We start from the raw sequence: 16,507 nt of genomic DNA, 5'->3' as shown, positions 1-16,507 counted from the left end.
ATGCTAGATATGTCAGAATCCAATTCTTGTTGCGCTAAATTCTCCAACCAGAAAGTTGATGCAGCCGCAACATCTGCCAAAGAAATAGCAGGTCTGAGAAGATGACCTGAATATAAATAGGCCTTACTTAGAAAAGATTCAAGCTTCCTATCTAAAGGATACTTAAAGGAAGTACTATCTTCCATAGGAATAGTGGTACGTTTAGCAAGAGTAGAAACAGCCCCATCAACTTTGGGGATTTTTTCCCAAAACTCTATAGATTTTGCTGGTAAAGGATACAATTTTTTAAACCTTGAAGAAGGAATAAAAGAAGTACCTGGCTTATTCCATTCCCTAGAAATCATATCAGAAATAGCCTCAGGAATAGGAAAACCCCCTGGAGGAACCACAGGAGGTTTAAAAACAGCATTTAAAAGTTTATTAGACTGAACGTCAATAGGACTGGTTACCTCAATATCCAAAGTAATTAACACTTCTTTTAATAAAGAACGCATATACTCTATTTTAAATAAATAAGTAGATTTGTCAGTGTCAATGTCTGAGGAAGGATCTTCTGTCTCAGATAGATCCTCATCAGAAGAGGATACATTATTATGTTGTTGGTCATTGGAAATTTCATTAGCTAAATGAGAAGTTTTAAAAGACCTTTTACGTTTATTAGAAGGTGGAAATGCAGACAAAGCCTTCAGAATAGAATCAGAAACAAATTCTTTAAAATTTACAGGTATATCATGCACATTAGAAGTTGAAGGAACTGCAACTGGCAATGTACTATTACTGATGGAAACACTATCTGCATGTAAAAGTTTATCATGACAACTATTACAAATGACATTCGGTGAAATAATTTCTACAATTTTACAACAAATGCACTTAGCTTTGGTAGAACCGATGTCAGGCAGCAATGTTCCAGCAGAAACTTCTGAGACAGGATCATATTGGGACATCTTGCACAATGTAAGAGAAAAAATAACATATAAAGCAAAATTATCTATTTCCTTATATGACAGTTTCAGGAATGGGAAAAAATGCAAAAGCATAGGCCTCTGATAGAAAAAAAGCAAGAGGCAAACATACAAGGGGTATTGAAAAAAATGAACAAGTTTGGCGCAAAGTATGACGCACAACGTAGCGTAAACTTTTTTTGGCGCCAAAAATAACCGGAAATGACACACTCGCTTCACTAATGACGCTGCCGTGTGAAAGGTCTCAGCGTCACGTATGACGCCGGAAATGACGAAGTTGCGTCATAAACGTAATTTTTTAGCGCTAAAATAATTTCGCAACAAGAATGACGCAATAAAGTTTAGCAATTGACGCACCTGCGGGCCTAATACCCGCAATTGCAAGAAGTAGTCAATTAAAAAAAAATGACTAAACCCCAGGTAAGAAATACATTTCTTAAAATGTTTATATTCCCCAAATATGAAACTGACAGTCTGCAGAAGGAAATTCATGAACTTGACTCATGGCAAATATAAGTACAATACATATATTTAGAACTTTATATAAATGCATAAAGTGCCAAACCATAGCTGAGAGTGTCTTAAGTAATGAAAGCATACTTACCACATATAGCAGATAGCCAAACCAGTACTAAAACAGTTATTAGTAGAGGTAATGGTAAATTTAGAGTATATCGTCGATCTGAAAAGGGAGGTAGATGAATCTCTACGACCGATAACAGAGAACCTATGAAATAGACCCCCGTTAGGGAAATCATCTTATTCAAATAAGTTATACTCCCTTCACGTCCCTCTGACATTCGCTGTACTCTGAGAGGAATCGGGCTTCAACAATGCTGAGAAGCGCATATCAACGTAGAATTCTTAGCACAAACTTACTTCACCACCTCCATAGGAGGCAAAGTTTGTAAAACTGAATTGTGGGTGTAGTGAGGGGTGTATTTATAGGCATTTTGAGGTTTGGGAAACTTTGCCCCTCCTGGTAGGATTGTATATCCCATATGTCACTAGCTCATGGACTCTTGCCAATTACATGAAAGAAATGATGCTTCTGTAGAACAGATTTGCAAGGCTGCAACTTGCTCTTCTCTATATACTTTTTCCAAATTTTATACTTTTGCCCCGGCTGAGGCTTCTTTTGGGAGAAAGACTCTTCAAGCGATTTTGCCTTCTTGTCCCTCCCTATTCATCTGTGTCCTCTAGCTTGGGTATTGGTTTCCAACAGTAAATGATGAAGTCGTGGACTCACCATATCTTAGGAAAGAAAACAAAATTTATGCTTACCTGATAAATGTATTTATTTCTGGATATGGTGAGTCCACAGCCCCACCCCTTATTTCAGTTATTTTTTACAAAATCTCAGGCACCTCTACACCTTGTGTTACTCCTTTTTTCTCCATTTTCCTTCAGTTGAATGACTGGGGCTTGTGGGTAGGTGAGTGATGCTTAACAGCTTGGCTGTGGTGCTCTTTGTCTCCTTCTGATGGCCAGGAGTGATATTCCCAACAGTAAATGATGAAGCCGTGGACTCAACATATTCGGAAAGAAATACATTTATCAGGTAAGCATACATTTTGTTTTTAGAACCAATACGCTCTACTTTAGTGCTTCCGGCATCACTGCGACATCACTGTGACCACCTGTCTTATTTTTCTTTCAGGAGACAGATGACTACAGATATTTTGACCCAAAGATGCTGCGTGGAAATGACAGGTGATTTTTTTTTTACCTTCTGAAACTATACGAGTCACTGCTACATTTAGCTTGCAGGATATTTTCTAGTAGCAGAACAGATGTGTAACATGCACACCTATTATTTAACTCTTTCAATGCTAACAATGTGTCCCATGCATTGCTCTGCATAGTAGATTTTTTAATAAGCCTATGGTAGGATATCACTAAAATATTATTCTTGTAGGGGCATCAATGGAGCATTACTTGGTATATGAGGAGGTTACGTTTTCAGTTTGAAGCTTCCACTACAGCTGTTATCATGTCTTGTATATTGTCTCTAACAAGTGTATTGTATATTCAAACACAGCTCTGTCCCAAGGAACAAGAATCCCTTCCAAGAGGTGAGAGCATTGAAGGCTCAAGTGGTGATTATGCTCCCCCCCCCCCCCCCTTATAGCATTAATCTGTCTGTATAGGGTTTGTGTATTCAGTGTTGCTGCTTAATACGTGAAATTGGTGCCTTTGCTTCTGTTTGCTGCACTGTGAGCATGGTTTGTTGTTGTTCTGCATTGTGCATCATTTTTCAGCCATGATATGGAATTTTAATCTGAATCCTGCACATGTTTCTGCTCATTGCAGGCCATCGTATTTGTTGTTGGAGGAGGGAACTACATAGAATACCAGAATCTTGTGGACTACACAAAGGTATATCCTTCTTTATTTACAGCGTAGCAGCTTACCGTGACTTAAAATTATATGAGCTTTATTTCTCTTGTATTAATAACTCATTTATTTGGTGTTCTTTCTCATTGTTCTTGTGAACAAATACATTTCCTGTGATCATTTATCTGACCTGTCTTTATGCTGTAACTCATTTAATACATCATTATCATGTTTCAATCGTTCTTCATGTCAGCTTCTTCCTTACTTTGGAGAGAAAGTAGCAATAGGAACAAATTGTAACTTTACATGGCAGCTAAAATAAACTTTTACTGATACTTCTTTATGGTGCGATGGAAAGTAATGGTTCAAAACAGACTTTAAAATAGTATGGCAATCTAGAGCTAGTTCCGACAAAAGCGGTGTTATCTAAACCAAAGGTGTCCAACTCCTGTTGCCAAAGGTCACAAAATTCCCAGTATGTTAGGATGTTGTGTGTCGGCCCATGTGATATAAATAACCCAGTATGTTAGGATGTTGTGTGTCAGCCCATGTGATATAAATAACCCAGTATGTTAGGATGTTGTGTGTCAGCCCATGTGATATAAATAACCCAGTATGTTAGGATGTTGTGTGTCAGCTCATGTGATATAAATAGCCCAGTATGTTAGGATGTTGTGTGTCAGCTCATGTGATATAAATAGCCCAGTATGTTAGGATGTTGTGTGTCAGCTCATGTGATATAAATAGCCCAGTATATTAGGATGTTGTGTGTCAGCCCATGTGATATAAATAGCCCAGTATGTTAGGATGTTGTGTGTCAGCTCATGTGATATAAATAACCCAGTATGTTAGGATGTTGTGTGTCAGCTCATGTGATATAAATAGCCCAGTATATTAGGATGTTGTGTGTCACCTCATGTGATTTAAATAGCCCAGTATGTTAGGATGTTGTGTGTCAGCTCATGTGATTTAAATAACCCAGTATGTTAGGATGTTGTGTGTCACCTCATGTGATTTAAATAGCCCAGTATGTTAGGATGTTGTGTGTCAGCCCATGTGATTTAAATAACCCAGTATGTTAGGATGTTGTGTGTCAGCCCATGTGATATAAATAGCCCAGTATATTAGGATGTTGTGTGTCACCTCATGTGATTTAAATAGCCCAGTATGTTAGGATGTTGTGTGTCACCTCATGTGATTTAAATAGCCCAGTATGTTAGGATGTTGTGTGTCAGCCCATGTGATATAAATAACCCAGTATGTTAGGATGTTGTGTGTCAGCCCATGTGATTTAAATAACCCAGTATGTTAGGATGTTGTGTGTCAGCCCATGTGATATAAATAGCCCAGTATATTAGGATGTTGTGTGTCACCTCATGTGATTTAAATAGCCCAGTATGTTAGGATGTTGTGTGTCAGCCCATGTGATATAAATAACCCAGTATGTTAGGATGTTGTGTGTCAGCCCATGTGATATAAATAACCCAGTATGTTAGGATGTTGTGTGTCAGCCCATGTGATATAAATAGCCCAGTATATTAGGATGTTGTGTGTCACCTCATGTGATTTAAATAGCCCAGTATGTTAGGATGTTGTGTCAGCCCATGTGATATAAATAACCCAGTATGTTAGGATGTTGTGTGTCAGCCCATGTGATTTAAATAACCCAGTATGTTAGGATGTTGTGTGTCAGCCCATGTGATATAAATAGCCCAGTATGTTAGGATGTTGTGTGTCAGCCCATGTGATATAAATAGCCCAGTATGTTAGGATGTTGTGTGTCAGCCCATGTGATTTAAATAACCCAGTATGTTAGGATGTTGTGTGTCAGCCCATGTGATATAAATAGCCCAGTATGTTAGGATGTTGTGTGTCAGCCCATGTGATATAAATAGCCCAGTATGTTAGGATGTTGTGTGTCAGCCCATGTGATTTAAATAACCCAGTATGTTAGGATGTTGTGTGTCAGCCCATGTGATATAAATAGCCCAGTATGTTAGGATGTTGTGTGTCACCTCATGTGATTTAAATAGCCCAGTATGTTAGGATGTTGCGTGTCAGCCCATGTGATTTAAATAGCCTAGTATGTTACGATGTTGTGTGTCGGCCCATGTGATTTAAATAACCCAGTATGTTAGGATGTTGTCTGTCAGCCCATGTGATATAAATAGCCCAGTATATTAGGATGTTGTGTGTCAGCCCATGTGATATAAATAGCCCAGTATGTTAGGATGTTGTGTGTCAGCTCATGTGATATAAATAACCCAGTATGTTAGGATGTTGTGTGTCAGCTCATGTGATATAAATAACCCAGTATGTTAGGATGTTGTGTGTCAGCTCATGTGATTTAAATAGCCCAGTATGTTAGGATGTTGTGTGTCAGCTCATGTGATTCAAATAGCCCAGTATGTTAGGATGTTCTGTCAGCCCATGTGATATAAATAACCCAGTATGTTAGGATGTTGTGTGTCAGCTCGTGATTTAAATAGCCCAGTATGTTAGGATGTTGTGTGTCAGCTCATGTGATATAAATAGCCCAGTATGTTAGGATGTTGTGTGTCAGCTCATGTTATTTAAGTAGCCCAGTATGTTAGGATGTTGTGTGTCAGCTCATGTGATTTAAATAACCCAGTATGTTAGGATGTTGTGTGTCAGCCCATGTGATTTAAATAGCCCAATATGATAGGATGTTGTGTGTCAGCCCATGTGATATAAATAGCTCAGTATGTTAGGATGTTGTGTGAGCCCAGGTGATTTAAATAGCCCAGTATGTTAGGATGTTGTGTGTCAGCTCATGTGATTCAAATAGCCCAGTATGTTAGGATGTTGTGTGTCAGCCCATGTGATATAAATAGCCCAGTATGTTAGGATGTTGTGTGTCAGCCCATGTGATTTAAATAACCCAGTATGTTAGGATGTTGTGTGTCACCTCATGTGATTCAAATAGCCCAGTATGTTAGGATGTTGTGTGTCAGCCCATGTGATATAAATAGCCCAGTATGTTAGGATGTTGTGTGTCAGCTCATGTGATTTAAATAACCCAGTATGTTAGGATGTTGTGTGTCAGCCCATGTGATTCAAATAGCCCAGTATGTTAGGATGTTGTGTGTCAGCCCATGTGATATAAATAGCCCAGTATGTTAGGATGTTGTGTGTCAGCTCATGTGATTCAAATAGCCCAGTATGTTAGGATGTTGTGTGTCAGCCCATGTGATTTAAACAACCTAGTATGTTAGGATGTTGTGTGTCAGCCCATGTGATATAAATAGCCCAGTATGTTAGGATGTTGTCTGTCAGCCCATGTGATATAAATAGCCCAGTATGTTAGGATGTTGTGTGTCGGCCCATGTGATTTAAATAGCCCAGTATGTTAGGATGTTGTGTGTCGGCCCATGTGATATAAATAGCCCAGTATGTTAGGATGTTGTGTGTCGGCCCATGTGATATAAATAGCCCAGTATGTTAGGATGTTGTGTGTCAGCTCATGTGATTTAAATAGCCCAGTATGTTAGGATGTTGTGTGTCAGCCCATGTGATATAAATAGCCCAGTATGTTAGGATGTTGTGTGTCAGCCCATGTGATATAAATAGCCCAGTATGTTAGGACGTTGTGTGTCAGCTCATTTGATTTAAATAGCCCAGTATGTTAGGATGTTGCGTGTCGGCCCATGTGATATAAATAGCCCAGTATGTTAGGATGTTGTGTGTCAGCCCATGTGATATAAATAGCCCAGTATGTTAGGATGTTGTGTGTCAGCCCATGTGATTTAAATAGCCCAGTATGTTAGGATGTTGTGTATCAGCTCATGTGATTTAAATAGCCCAGTATGTTAGGATGTTGTGTGTCAGCCCATGTGATATAAATAACCCAGTATGTTAGGATGTTGTGTGTCAGCTCATGTGATTTAAATAGCCTAGTATGTTAGGATGTTGTGTATCAGCTCATGTGATTTAAATAACCCAGTATGTTAGGATGTTGTGTGTCAGCCCATATGATATAAATAGCCCAGTATGATAGGATGTTGTGTGTCAGCCCATGTGATATAAATAGCCCAGTATGATAGGATGTTGCGTGTCAGCCCATGTGATATAAATAGCCTAGTATGTTAGGATGTTGTGTGTCAGCCCATGTGATATAAATAGCCCAGTATGTTAGGATGTTGTGTGTCAGCCCATGTGATTTAAATAGCCCAGTATGTTAGGATGTTGTGTATCAGCTCATGTGATTTAAATAGCCCAGTATGTTAGGATGTTGTGTGTCAGCCCATGTGATATAAATAACCCAGTATGTTAGGATGTTGTGTGTCAGCTCATGTGATTTAAATAGCCTAGTATGTTAGGATGTTGTGTATCAGCTCATGTGATTTAAATAACCCAGTATGTTAGGATGTTGTGTGTCAGCCCATATGATATAAATAGCCCAGTATGATAGGATGTTGTGTGTCAGCCCATGTGATATAAATAGCCCAGTATGATAGGATGTTGTGTGTCAGCCCATGTGATATAAATAGCCCAGTATGTTAGGATGTTGTGTGTCAGCCCATGTGATTTAAATAGCCTAGTATGTTAGGATGTTGTGTCAGCTCATGTGATTTGAAGGGAGATAAAGACTTTTCAGTAATATTGCAATAAATTTACATTCTGTTACAGTGAGAATTATCTTAAAGCACCATTAAATACAGTATAATTGCATAATCAACAAATGCATTATATAAAGACTACACAATAATGCACTATATTGCAACGTCTTTTACTGCACATATAAGCAAATATTTTATATAACAAGAAAAAAATGTTATAGCAAAGATGAACTGCACTGTGAACACTTTTGCTCCTGCTACTCATTAAATAGCTGATAACTGTTTAGATATTTTATTATTATACAGTCCACTGCTGTTAAAGTTAATCTGACTTTAACTTATCGTATTTCCTTTCTAGACCAAACAAGGGAAGCATGTTCTGTATGGATGTACTGAACTGTTCAATGCTACACAGTTTGTTAAACAGGTAACACTAATAGTTGTATATTTTGCTGTATGCTCCTTTCAGCTGTTTAGTCCCATGCTTTGGCTAGATATGTCCCAGCTTCTTTATATAAAATCTAGAATATGTCAACAGATATAGTGCTTTTGTCTCATAATATTAACCCTTATAACCATCTCCTTTAGCAATAAATATTCATAATTCCCGTCCAACTGCATTATTTACTGTAGATGACTGGGTATAGTGAGATGCATTTCTGCTACTGATGCACAAATAATACAAGAAATAAATATTTGTTTCTTTCTCTTCTCCAGCTTTTTCAGCTTGGACAGAAGTGAGGAGAGATGCTTCCTGCCCACACTCCACTGAACAGGACTAAGACATTGGAATATGACTAAAATGTGGACCTTTACATGAACTCTTCCACCGGATGTTACTACCAACAGATTGACTGATGAGTGGATCTTGGTCTCAGCCTTTATACTGTCAATATATTATAGGCCTTGTTGGTGGTCAAGGGCATATATGACAATTAACTCCTTACTGGAGTTGCCTCTGGTGGCTGCCACACCTGTGATCATCAACATTAATTATTTGTATCAACTTCTACTCAAAAGAGCTATTTCCAAATAAAAGTAAAATGTAATATGGTTTCATTTCCAGAGAGAGCATTCCTGCTTATACCTTCGCTTATATACTGCATTTAACATATGGTTATCTTTGCTGTGGAGCTTGCAAACTAATCAGTAATGCAGAGTGACAGCAGGGTTGAGGTGCATTTTTGAAGTCCTCCATGTGGAGTCTTCTGCATTGCACAAACAATTCCCAGAAATGTGCCCTATTGTTGCTAACATTAGCATTATAAAAAACCTTAAATGTAAAATACTTGTATCAGAACATTATCCCTTGTGAAAAGTATCCATTCAGCAGCAAGTCCAAAAGGTTCTCTGCCTTTTATACTTATGGGTTTTTGCATGCATGTAACATCCTCCCCCTGAAATTAAACTTTCATGATTCAGGTGGAGCATACATTTAATAAAAACACTTTCCAGTTTTCTTCTGCCATCAAATTGACCTCTCCTCCTCTGAGGTAGGCTTAGGAGCTCTACACAAAAATGTTTCAAACACTGTTGCAAATACTGCTACTATATAAGCTCACAATTTTGCTAAAAATTTGTAAAACACCTAAAATGGGAAGAGATACATCACAGCTCATTGATTTCAACAATTAATTAAAAAAAATCAATCATGATAAATTTAATGGGAACCATCAGGTTGCATATTATTATTGAGGGGGGGGTTTCACTCAGTGGTTTGGAAGATAGTTGTTTGCTTTATATTGTTTAGAGGAAATAGTATTGTTTCTATGTGATGTGCATCTCTTCATTTTCCTTTTTACGTTAACTATTGTGTACTCAGTGGCAAAAATTCTGACACTGCAATGCTGGGGGGCAGTCCGCTTGTCCAGCTTTTCAAGGCTGGTGGGCTGCTGTAGGGCCACATCACCTGCTTGGGGACCAGTGGCAGGGAGCAGAGGCAGGCCACGGAGTGACCTGTGCGCACAGTGCATGTTGCAAGGCTGCTCCGCTTCAGACCAGGCAGCAATTGTAAAGGGATATTCATAGATGAATTACATCTTTAAATGGAAACATATTTGCAATATACATATTAGCAAAAATGCTTCTAGTAAAAGTTATCACTGTTTTATGGTTTTCTCTGCACGTGCATGTGAAGCATAGCTAGAGATTCTCAGTGCACCCGCATTTTAAATACTACAGCTGCTCAGAGTGCCAGTATGGCTTGTATTATGTTATCAATTACCAAATTGAGTCATAACCAAATGATACAAGCACCTTCGTCTCTCTCTAAGCAAGAGCTGTGTTTAAAAAATGCGGGTGCACGTTGCATACTTAAATACACTTTTGAAACCGCTATATCTTTTATTAGAAGCATATTTGCTAATACATGTATATTACAAATATGCATCCATGTGGATTCAATTTTGGGTGGAATGTCCGTATAATCTAGACTTCATTACCTGTTAAATTATTCAGTAGTGTTCATTGCTTCTTCTTTTTTCTTTTTTTTTAGTTTAAATTTTTTATACTTGCTGGCAATTATTTACGGTTTCATAAATGGGACCATGGTCTTTAAGACACATGCACGCTCCTGACCCTACCTGAAAATGTTCTTCAAAGCAGCTAGGATACCAAGAGCGAGATCTTTTGTTGTTGAATTGAATATTTTCAATCTGTCTGAATCATGAAAGTTTCATTTTGACTTCCATGTCCCTGAGATGAAGTGGTTATGGAATTAAAAACTAATTTAATTATATCACCATTATTTTATGCATTTTCTCAAACTCTTTACTGTATCTGTCATAAAAAGTAAGCCAACTTGCTAAATGACTATGATATTTTGATATATTAAGCATAATTTAATATAACTGGATCAGTAAAAAAAAAAAACTTTCTAAAATGTGGACCATTTGATTGTAAAATTGCATTTCTTTCATGTAATTAGCAAGAGTCCATGAGCTAGTGATGTATGGGATATACATTCCTACCAGGAGGGGCAAAGTTTCCCAAACCTCAAAATGCCTATAAATACACCCCTCACCACACCCACAATTCAGTTTTACAAACTTTGCCTCCGATGGAGGTGGTGAAGTAAGTTTGTGCTAGATTCTACGTTGATATGCGCTCCGCAGCAAGTTGGAGCCTGGTTTTCCTCTCAGCGTGCAGTGAATGTCAGAGGGATGTGAGGAGAGTATTGCCTATTTGAATGCAGTGATCTCCTTCTAAGGGGTCTATTTCATAGGTTCTCTGTTATCGGTCGTAGAGATTCATCTCTTACCTCCCTTTTCAGATCGACGATATACTCTTATATATACCATTACCTCTGCTGATTCTCGTTTCAGTACTGGTTTGGCTATCTGCTATATGTAGATGAGTGTCCTGGGGTAAGTAAGTCTTATTTTCTGTGACACTCCAAGCTATGGTTGGGCACTTTGTTTATAAAGTTCTAAATATATGTATTCAAACATTTATTTGCCTTGACTCAGAATGTTCAACTTTCCTTATTTTCAGACAGTCAGTTTCATATTTGGGATAATGCATTTTGATTTGACCATTTTTTCTTACCTTAAAATTTGACTTTTTCCCTGTGGGCTGTTAGGCTCGCGGGGGCTGAAAATGCTTCATTTTATTGCGTCATTCTTGGCGCGGACTTTTTTGGCGCAAAAATTCTATTTCCGTTTCCGGCGTCATACGTGTCGCCGGAAGTTGCGTCATTCTTTGACGTTATTTCGCGCCAAAAATGTCGGCGTTCCGGATGTGGCGTCATTTTTGGCGCCAAAAAGCATTTAGGCGCCAAATAATGTGGGCGTCTTATTTGGCGCGAAAAAATATGGGCGTCACTTTTGTCTCCACATTATTTAAGTCTCATTTTTTATTGCTTCTGGTTGCTAGAAGCTTGTTCTTTGGCATTCTTTCCCATTCCTGAAACTGTCATTTAAGGAATTTGATCAATTTTGCTTTATATGTTGTTTTTTCTCTTACATATTGCAAGATGTCTCACGTTGCATCTGAGCCAGAAGATACTACAGGAAAATCGCTGTCAAGTGCTGAATCTACCAAAGCTAAGTGTATCTGCTGTAAACTTTTGGTAGCTATTTCTCCAGCTGTTGTTTGTATTGATTGTCATGACAAACTTGTTAAAGCAGATAATATTTCCTTTAGTAAAGTACCATTGCCTGTTGCAGTTCCCTCAACATCTAAGGTGCAGAATGTTCCTGATAATATAAGAGATTTTGTTTCTGAATCCATAAAGAAGGCTATGTCTGTTATTTCTCCTTCTAGTAAACGTAAAAAATCTTTTAAAACTTCTCTCCCTACAGATGAATTTTTAAATGAACATCATCATTCTGATTCTGATGACTCCTCTGGTTCAGAGGATTCTGTCTCTGAGGTTGATGCTGATAAATCTTCATATTTATTTAAAATGGAATTTATTCGTTCTTTACTTAAAGAAGTTCTAATTGCTTTAGAAATAGAGGATTCTGGTCCTCTTGATACTAATTCTAAACGTTTAGATAAGGTATTTAAAGCTCCTGTGGTTATTCCAGAAGTTTTTCCTGTTCCTAATGCTATTTCTGCAGTAATTTCCAAAGAATGGGATAATTTGGGTAATTCATTTACTCCTTCTAAACGTTTTAAGCAATTATATCCTGTGCCGTCTGACAGATTAGAATTTTGGGACAAGATCCCTAAAGTTGATGGGGCTATTTCTACCCTTGCTAAACGTACTACTATTCCTACGTCAGATGGTACTTCGTTTAAGGATCCTCTAGATAGGAAAATTGAGTCCTTTCTAAGAAAAGCTTATCTGTGTTCAGGTAATCTTCTTAGACCTGCTATATCTTTGGCTGATGTTGCTGCAGCTTCAACTTTTTGGTTGGAAACTTTAGCGCAACAAGTAACACATCGTGATTCTCATGATATTATTATTCTTCTTCAGCATGCTAATAATTTTATCTGTGATGCCATTTTTGATATTATCAGAGTTGATGTCAGGTTTATGTCTCTAGCTATTTTAGCTAGAAGAGCTTTATGGCTTAAAACTTGGAATGCTGATATGGCTTCTAAATCAACTTTACTTTCCATTTCTTTCCAGGGTAACAAATTATTTGGTTCTCAGTTGGATTCCATTATTTCAACTGTTACTGGTGGGAAAGGAACTTTTTTACCACAGGATAAAAAATCTAAAGGTAAAAACAGGGCTAATAATCGTTTTCGTTCCTTTCGTTTCAACAAAGAACAAAAGCCTGATCCTTCATCCTCAGGAGCAGTCTCAGTTTGGAGACCGTCTTTGGATTCAGAACATTGTTTCAGAAGGGTACAGAATTGGTTTCAAGATAAGACCTCCTGCAAAGAGATTTTTTCTTTCCCGTGTCCCAGTAAATCCAGTGAAAGCTCAAGCATTTCTGAAATGTGTTTCAGATCTAGAGTTGGCTGGAGTAATTATGCCAGTTCCAGTTCTGGAACAGGGGTTGGGGTTTTATTCGAATCTCTTCATTGTACCAAAGAAGGAGAATTCTTTCAGACCAGTTCTGGATCTAAAAATATTGAATCGTTATGTAAGGATACCAACGTTCAAGATGGTAACTGTAAGGACTATCTTACCTTTTGTTCAGCAAGGGAATTATATGTCCACGATAGATTTACAGGATGCATATCTGCATATTCCGATTCATCCAGATCATTATCAGTTCCTGAGATTCTCGTTTCTGGACAAGCATTACCAATTTGTGGCTCTGCCGTTTGGCCTAGCTACAGCTCCAAGAATTTTTACAAAGGTTCTCGGTGCCCTGCTGTCTGTAATCAGAGAACAGGGTATTGTGGTATTTCCTTATTTGGACGATATCTTGGTACTTGCTCAGTCTTTACATTTAGCAGAATCTCATACGAATCGACTTGTGTTGTTTCTTCAAGATCATGGTTGGAGGATCAATTTACCAAAAAGTTCTTTGATTCCTCAGACAAGGGTAACCTTTCTGGGTTTCCAGATGGATTCAGTGTCCATGACTCTGTCTTTAACAGACAAGAGACGTCTAAAGTTGATTACAGCTTGTCGAAACCTTCAGTCACAATCATTCCCTTCGGTAGCCTTATGCATGGAAATTCTAGGTCTTATGACTGCTGCATCGGACGCGATCCCCTTTGCTCGTTTTCACATGCGACCTCTTCAGCTCTGTATGCTGAAGCAATGGTGCAAGGATTACACGAAGATATCTCAATTAATATCTTTAAAACCGATTGTTCGACACTCTCTAACATGGTGGACAGATCACCATCGTTTAATTCAGGGGGCTTCTTTTGTGCTTCCGACCTGGACTGTAATTTCAACAGATGCAAGTCTCACAGGTTGGGGAGCTGTGTGGGGATCTCTGACGGCACAAGGAGTTTGGGAATCTCAGGAGGTGAGATTACCGATCAATATTTTGGAACTCCGTGCAATTTTCAGAGCTCTTCAGTTTTGGCCTCTTCTGAAGAGAGAATCGTTCATTTGTTTTCAGACAGACAATGTCACAACTGTGGCATACATCAATCATCAAGGAGGGACTCACAGTACTCTGGCTATGAAAGAAGTATCTCAAATTTTGGTTTGGGCGGAATCCAGCTCCTGTCTAATCTCTGCGGTTCATATCCCAGGTGTAGACAATTGGGAAGCGGATTATCTCAGTCGCCAAACGTTGCATCCGGGCGAATGGTCTCTTCACCCAGAGGTATTTCTTCAGATTGTTCAAATGTGGGAACTTCCAGAAATAGATCTGATGGCGTCCCATCTAAACAAGAAACTTCCCAGGTATCTGTCCAGATCCCGGGATCCTCAGGCGGAGGCAGTGGATGCATTATCACTTCCTTGGAAGTATCATCCTGCCTATATCTTTCCGCCTCTAGTTCTTCTTCCAAGAGTAATCTCCAAGATTCTGAAGGAATGCTCGTTTGTTCTGCTGGTAGCTCCGGCATGGCCTCACAGGTTTTGGTATGCGGATCTTGTCCGGATGGCCTCTTGCCAACCGTGGACTCTTCCGTTAAGACCAGACCTTCTGTCACAAGGCCCTTTTTTCCATCAGGATCTGAAATCCTTAAATTTAAAGGTATGGAGATTGAACGCTTGATTCTTGGTCAAAGAGGTTTCTCTGACTCTGTGATTAATACTATGTTACAGGCTCGTAAATCTGTATCTCGAGAGATATATTATAGAGTCTGGAAGACTTATATTTCTTGGTGTCTTTCTCATCATTTTTCTTGGCATTCTTTTAGAATACCGAGAATTTTACAGTTTCTTCAGGATGGTTTAGATAAGGGTTTGTCCGCAAGTTCTTTGAAAGGACAAATCTCTGCTCTTTCTGTTCTTTTTCACAGAAAGATTGCTATTCTTCCTGATATTCATTGTTTTGTACAAGCTTTGGTTCGTATAAAACCTGTCATTAAGTCAATTTCTCCTCCTTGGAGTTTGAATTTGGTTCTGGGAGCTCTTCAAGCTCCTCCGTTTGAACCTATGCATTCATTGGACATTAAATTACTTTCTTGGAAAGTTTTGTTCCTTTTGGCCATCTCTTCTGCTAGAAGAGTTTCTGAATTATCTGCTCTTTCTTGTGAGTCTCCTTTTCTGATTTTTCATCAGGATAAGGCGGTGTTGCGAACTTCTTTTGAATTTTTACCTAAAGTTGTGAATTCCAACAACATTAGTAGAGAAATTGTGGTTCCTTCATTATGTCCTAATCCTAAGAATTCTAAGGAGAAATCGTTGCATTCTTTGGATGTTGTTAGAGCTTTGAAATATTATGTTGAAGCTACGAAATCTTTCCGTAAGACTTCTAGTCTATTTGTTATCTTTTCCGGTTCTAGGAAAGGCCAGAAAGCTTCTGCCATTTCTTTGGCATCTTGGTTGAAATCTTTAATTCATCTTGCCTATGTTGAGTCGGGTAAAATTCCGCCTCAGAGAATTACAGCTCATTCTACTAGGTCAGTATCTACTTCCTGGGCGTTTAGGAATGAAGCTTCGGTTGACCAGATCTGCAAAGCAGCAACTTGGTCCTCTTTGCATACTTTTACTAAATTCTACCATTTTGATGTATTTTCTTCTTCTGAAGCAGTTTTTTGTAGAAAAGTACTTCAGGCAGCGGTTTCAGTTTGAATCTTCTGCTTATGTTTTTCGTTAAACTTTATTTTGGGTGTGGATTATTTTCAGCAGGAATTGGCTGTCTTTATTTTATCCCTCCCTCTCTAGTGACTCTTGTGTGGAAAGATCCACATCTTGGGTAGTCATTATCCCATACGTCACTAGCTCATGGACTCTTGCTAATTACATGAAAGAAAACATAATTTATGTAAGAACTTACCTGATAAATTCATTTCTTTCATATTAGCAAGAGTCCATGAGGCCCGCCCTTTTTTTGTGGTGGTTATGATTTTGTATAAAGCACAATTATTCCAATTCCTTATTTTATATGCTTTCGCACTTTTTTATCACCCCACTTCTTGGCTATTCGTTAAACTGAATTGTGGGTGTGGTGAGGGGTGTATTTATAGGCATTTTGAGGTTTGGGAAACTTTGCCCCTCCTGGTAGGAATGTATATCCCATACGTCACTAGCTCATGGACTCTTGCTAATATGAAAGAAATGAATTTATCAGGTAAGTTCTTACATAAATT

General features: G+C 38.4%; 1 protein-coding gene across 1 annotated transcript in view; it reads left to right on the top strand.

Annotated features, from left to right (window-relative positions):
• SCFD1 (sec1 family domain containing 1) overlaps positions 1-8,941 on the top strand; it is a 393,314-nt gene extending 384,373 nt beyond the window's left edge. The window contains exons 21-25 of the mRNA XM_053697938.1: positions 2,626-2,678; positions 3,007-3,040; positions 3,279-3,344; positions 8,241-8,309; positions 8,600-8,941. Of these exons, the coding sequence (XP_053553913.1) occupies positions 2,626-2,678; positions 3,007-3,040; positions 3,279-3,344; positions 8,241-8,309; positions 8,600-8,623 (246 nt within the window). The 3' untranslated portion in view covers positions 8,624-8,941. The remainder of the gene's footprint in view (positions 1-2,625; positions 2,679-3,006; positions 3,041-3,278; positions 3,345-8,240; positions 8,310-8,599) is intronic.
• Positions 8,942-16,507: the final 7,566 nt, after the last annotated feature.

The sequence above is a fragment of the Bombina bombina genome, chromosome 1, assembly GCF_027579735.1.
Source record: "Bombina bombina isolate aBomBom1 chromosome 1, aBomBom1.pri, whole genome shotgun sequence".
Taxonomy (NCBI): Eukaryota; Metazoa; Chordata; class Amphibia; order Anura; family Bombinatoridae; genus Bombina; species Bombina bombina.
This window is presented reverse-complemented; position numbering and strand designations above follow the sequence as displayed.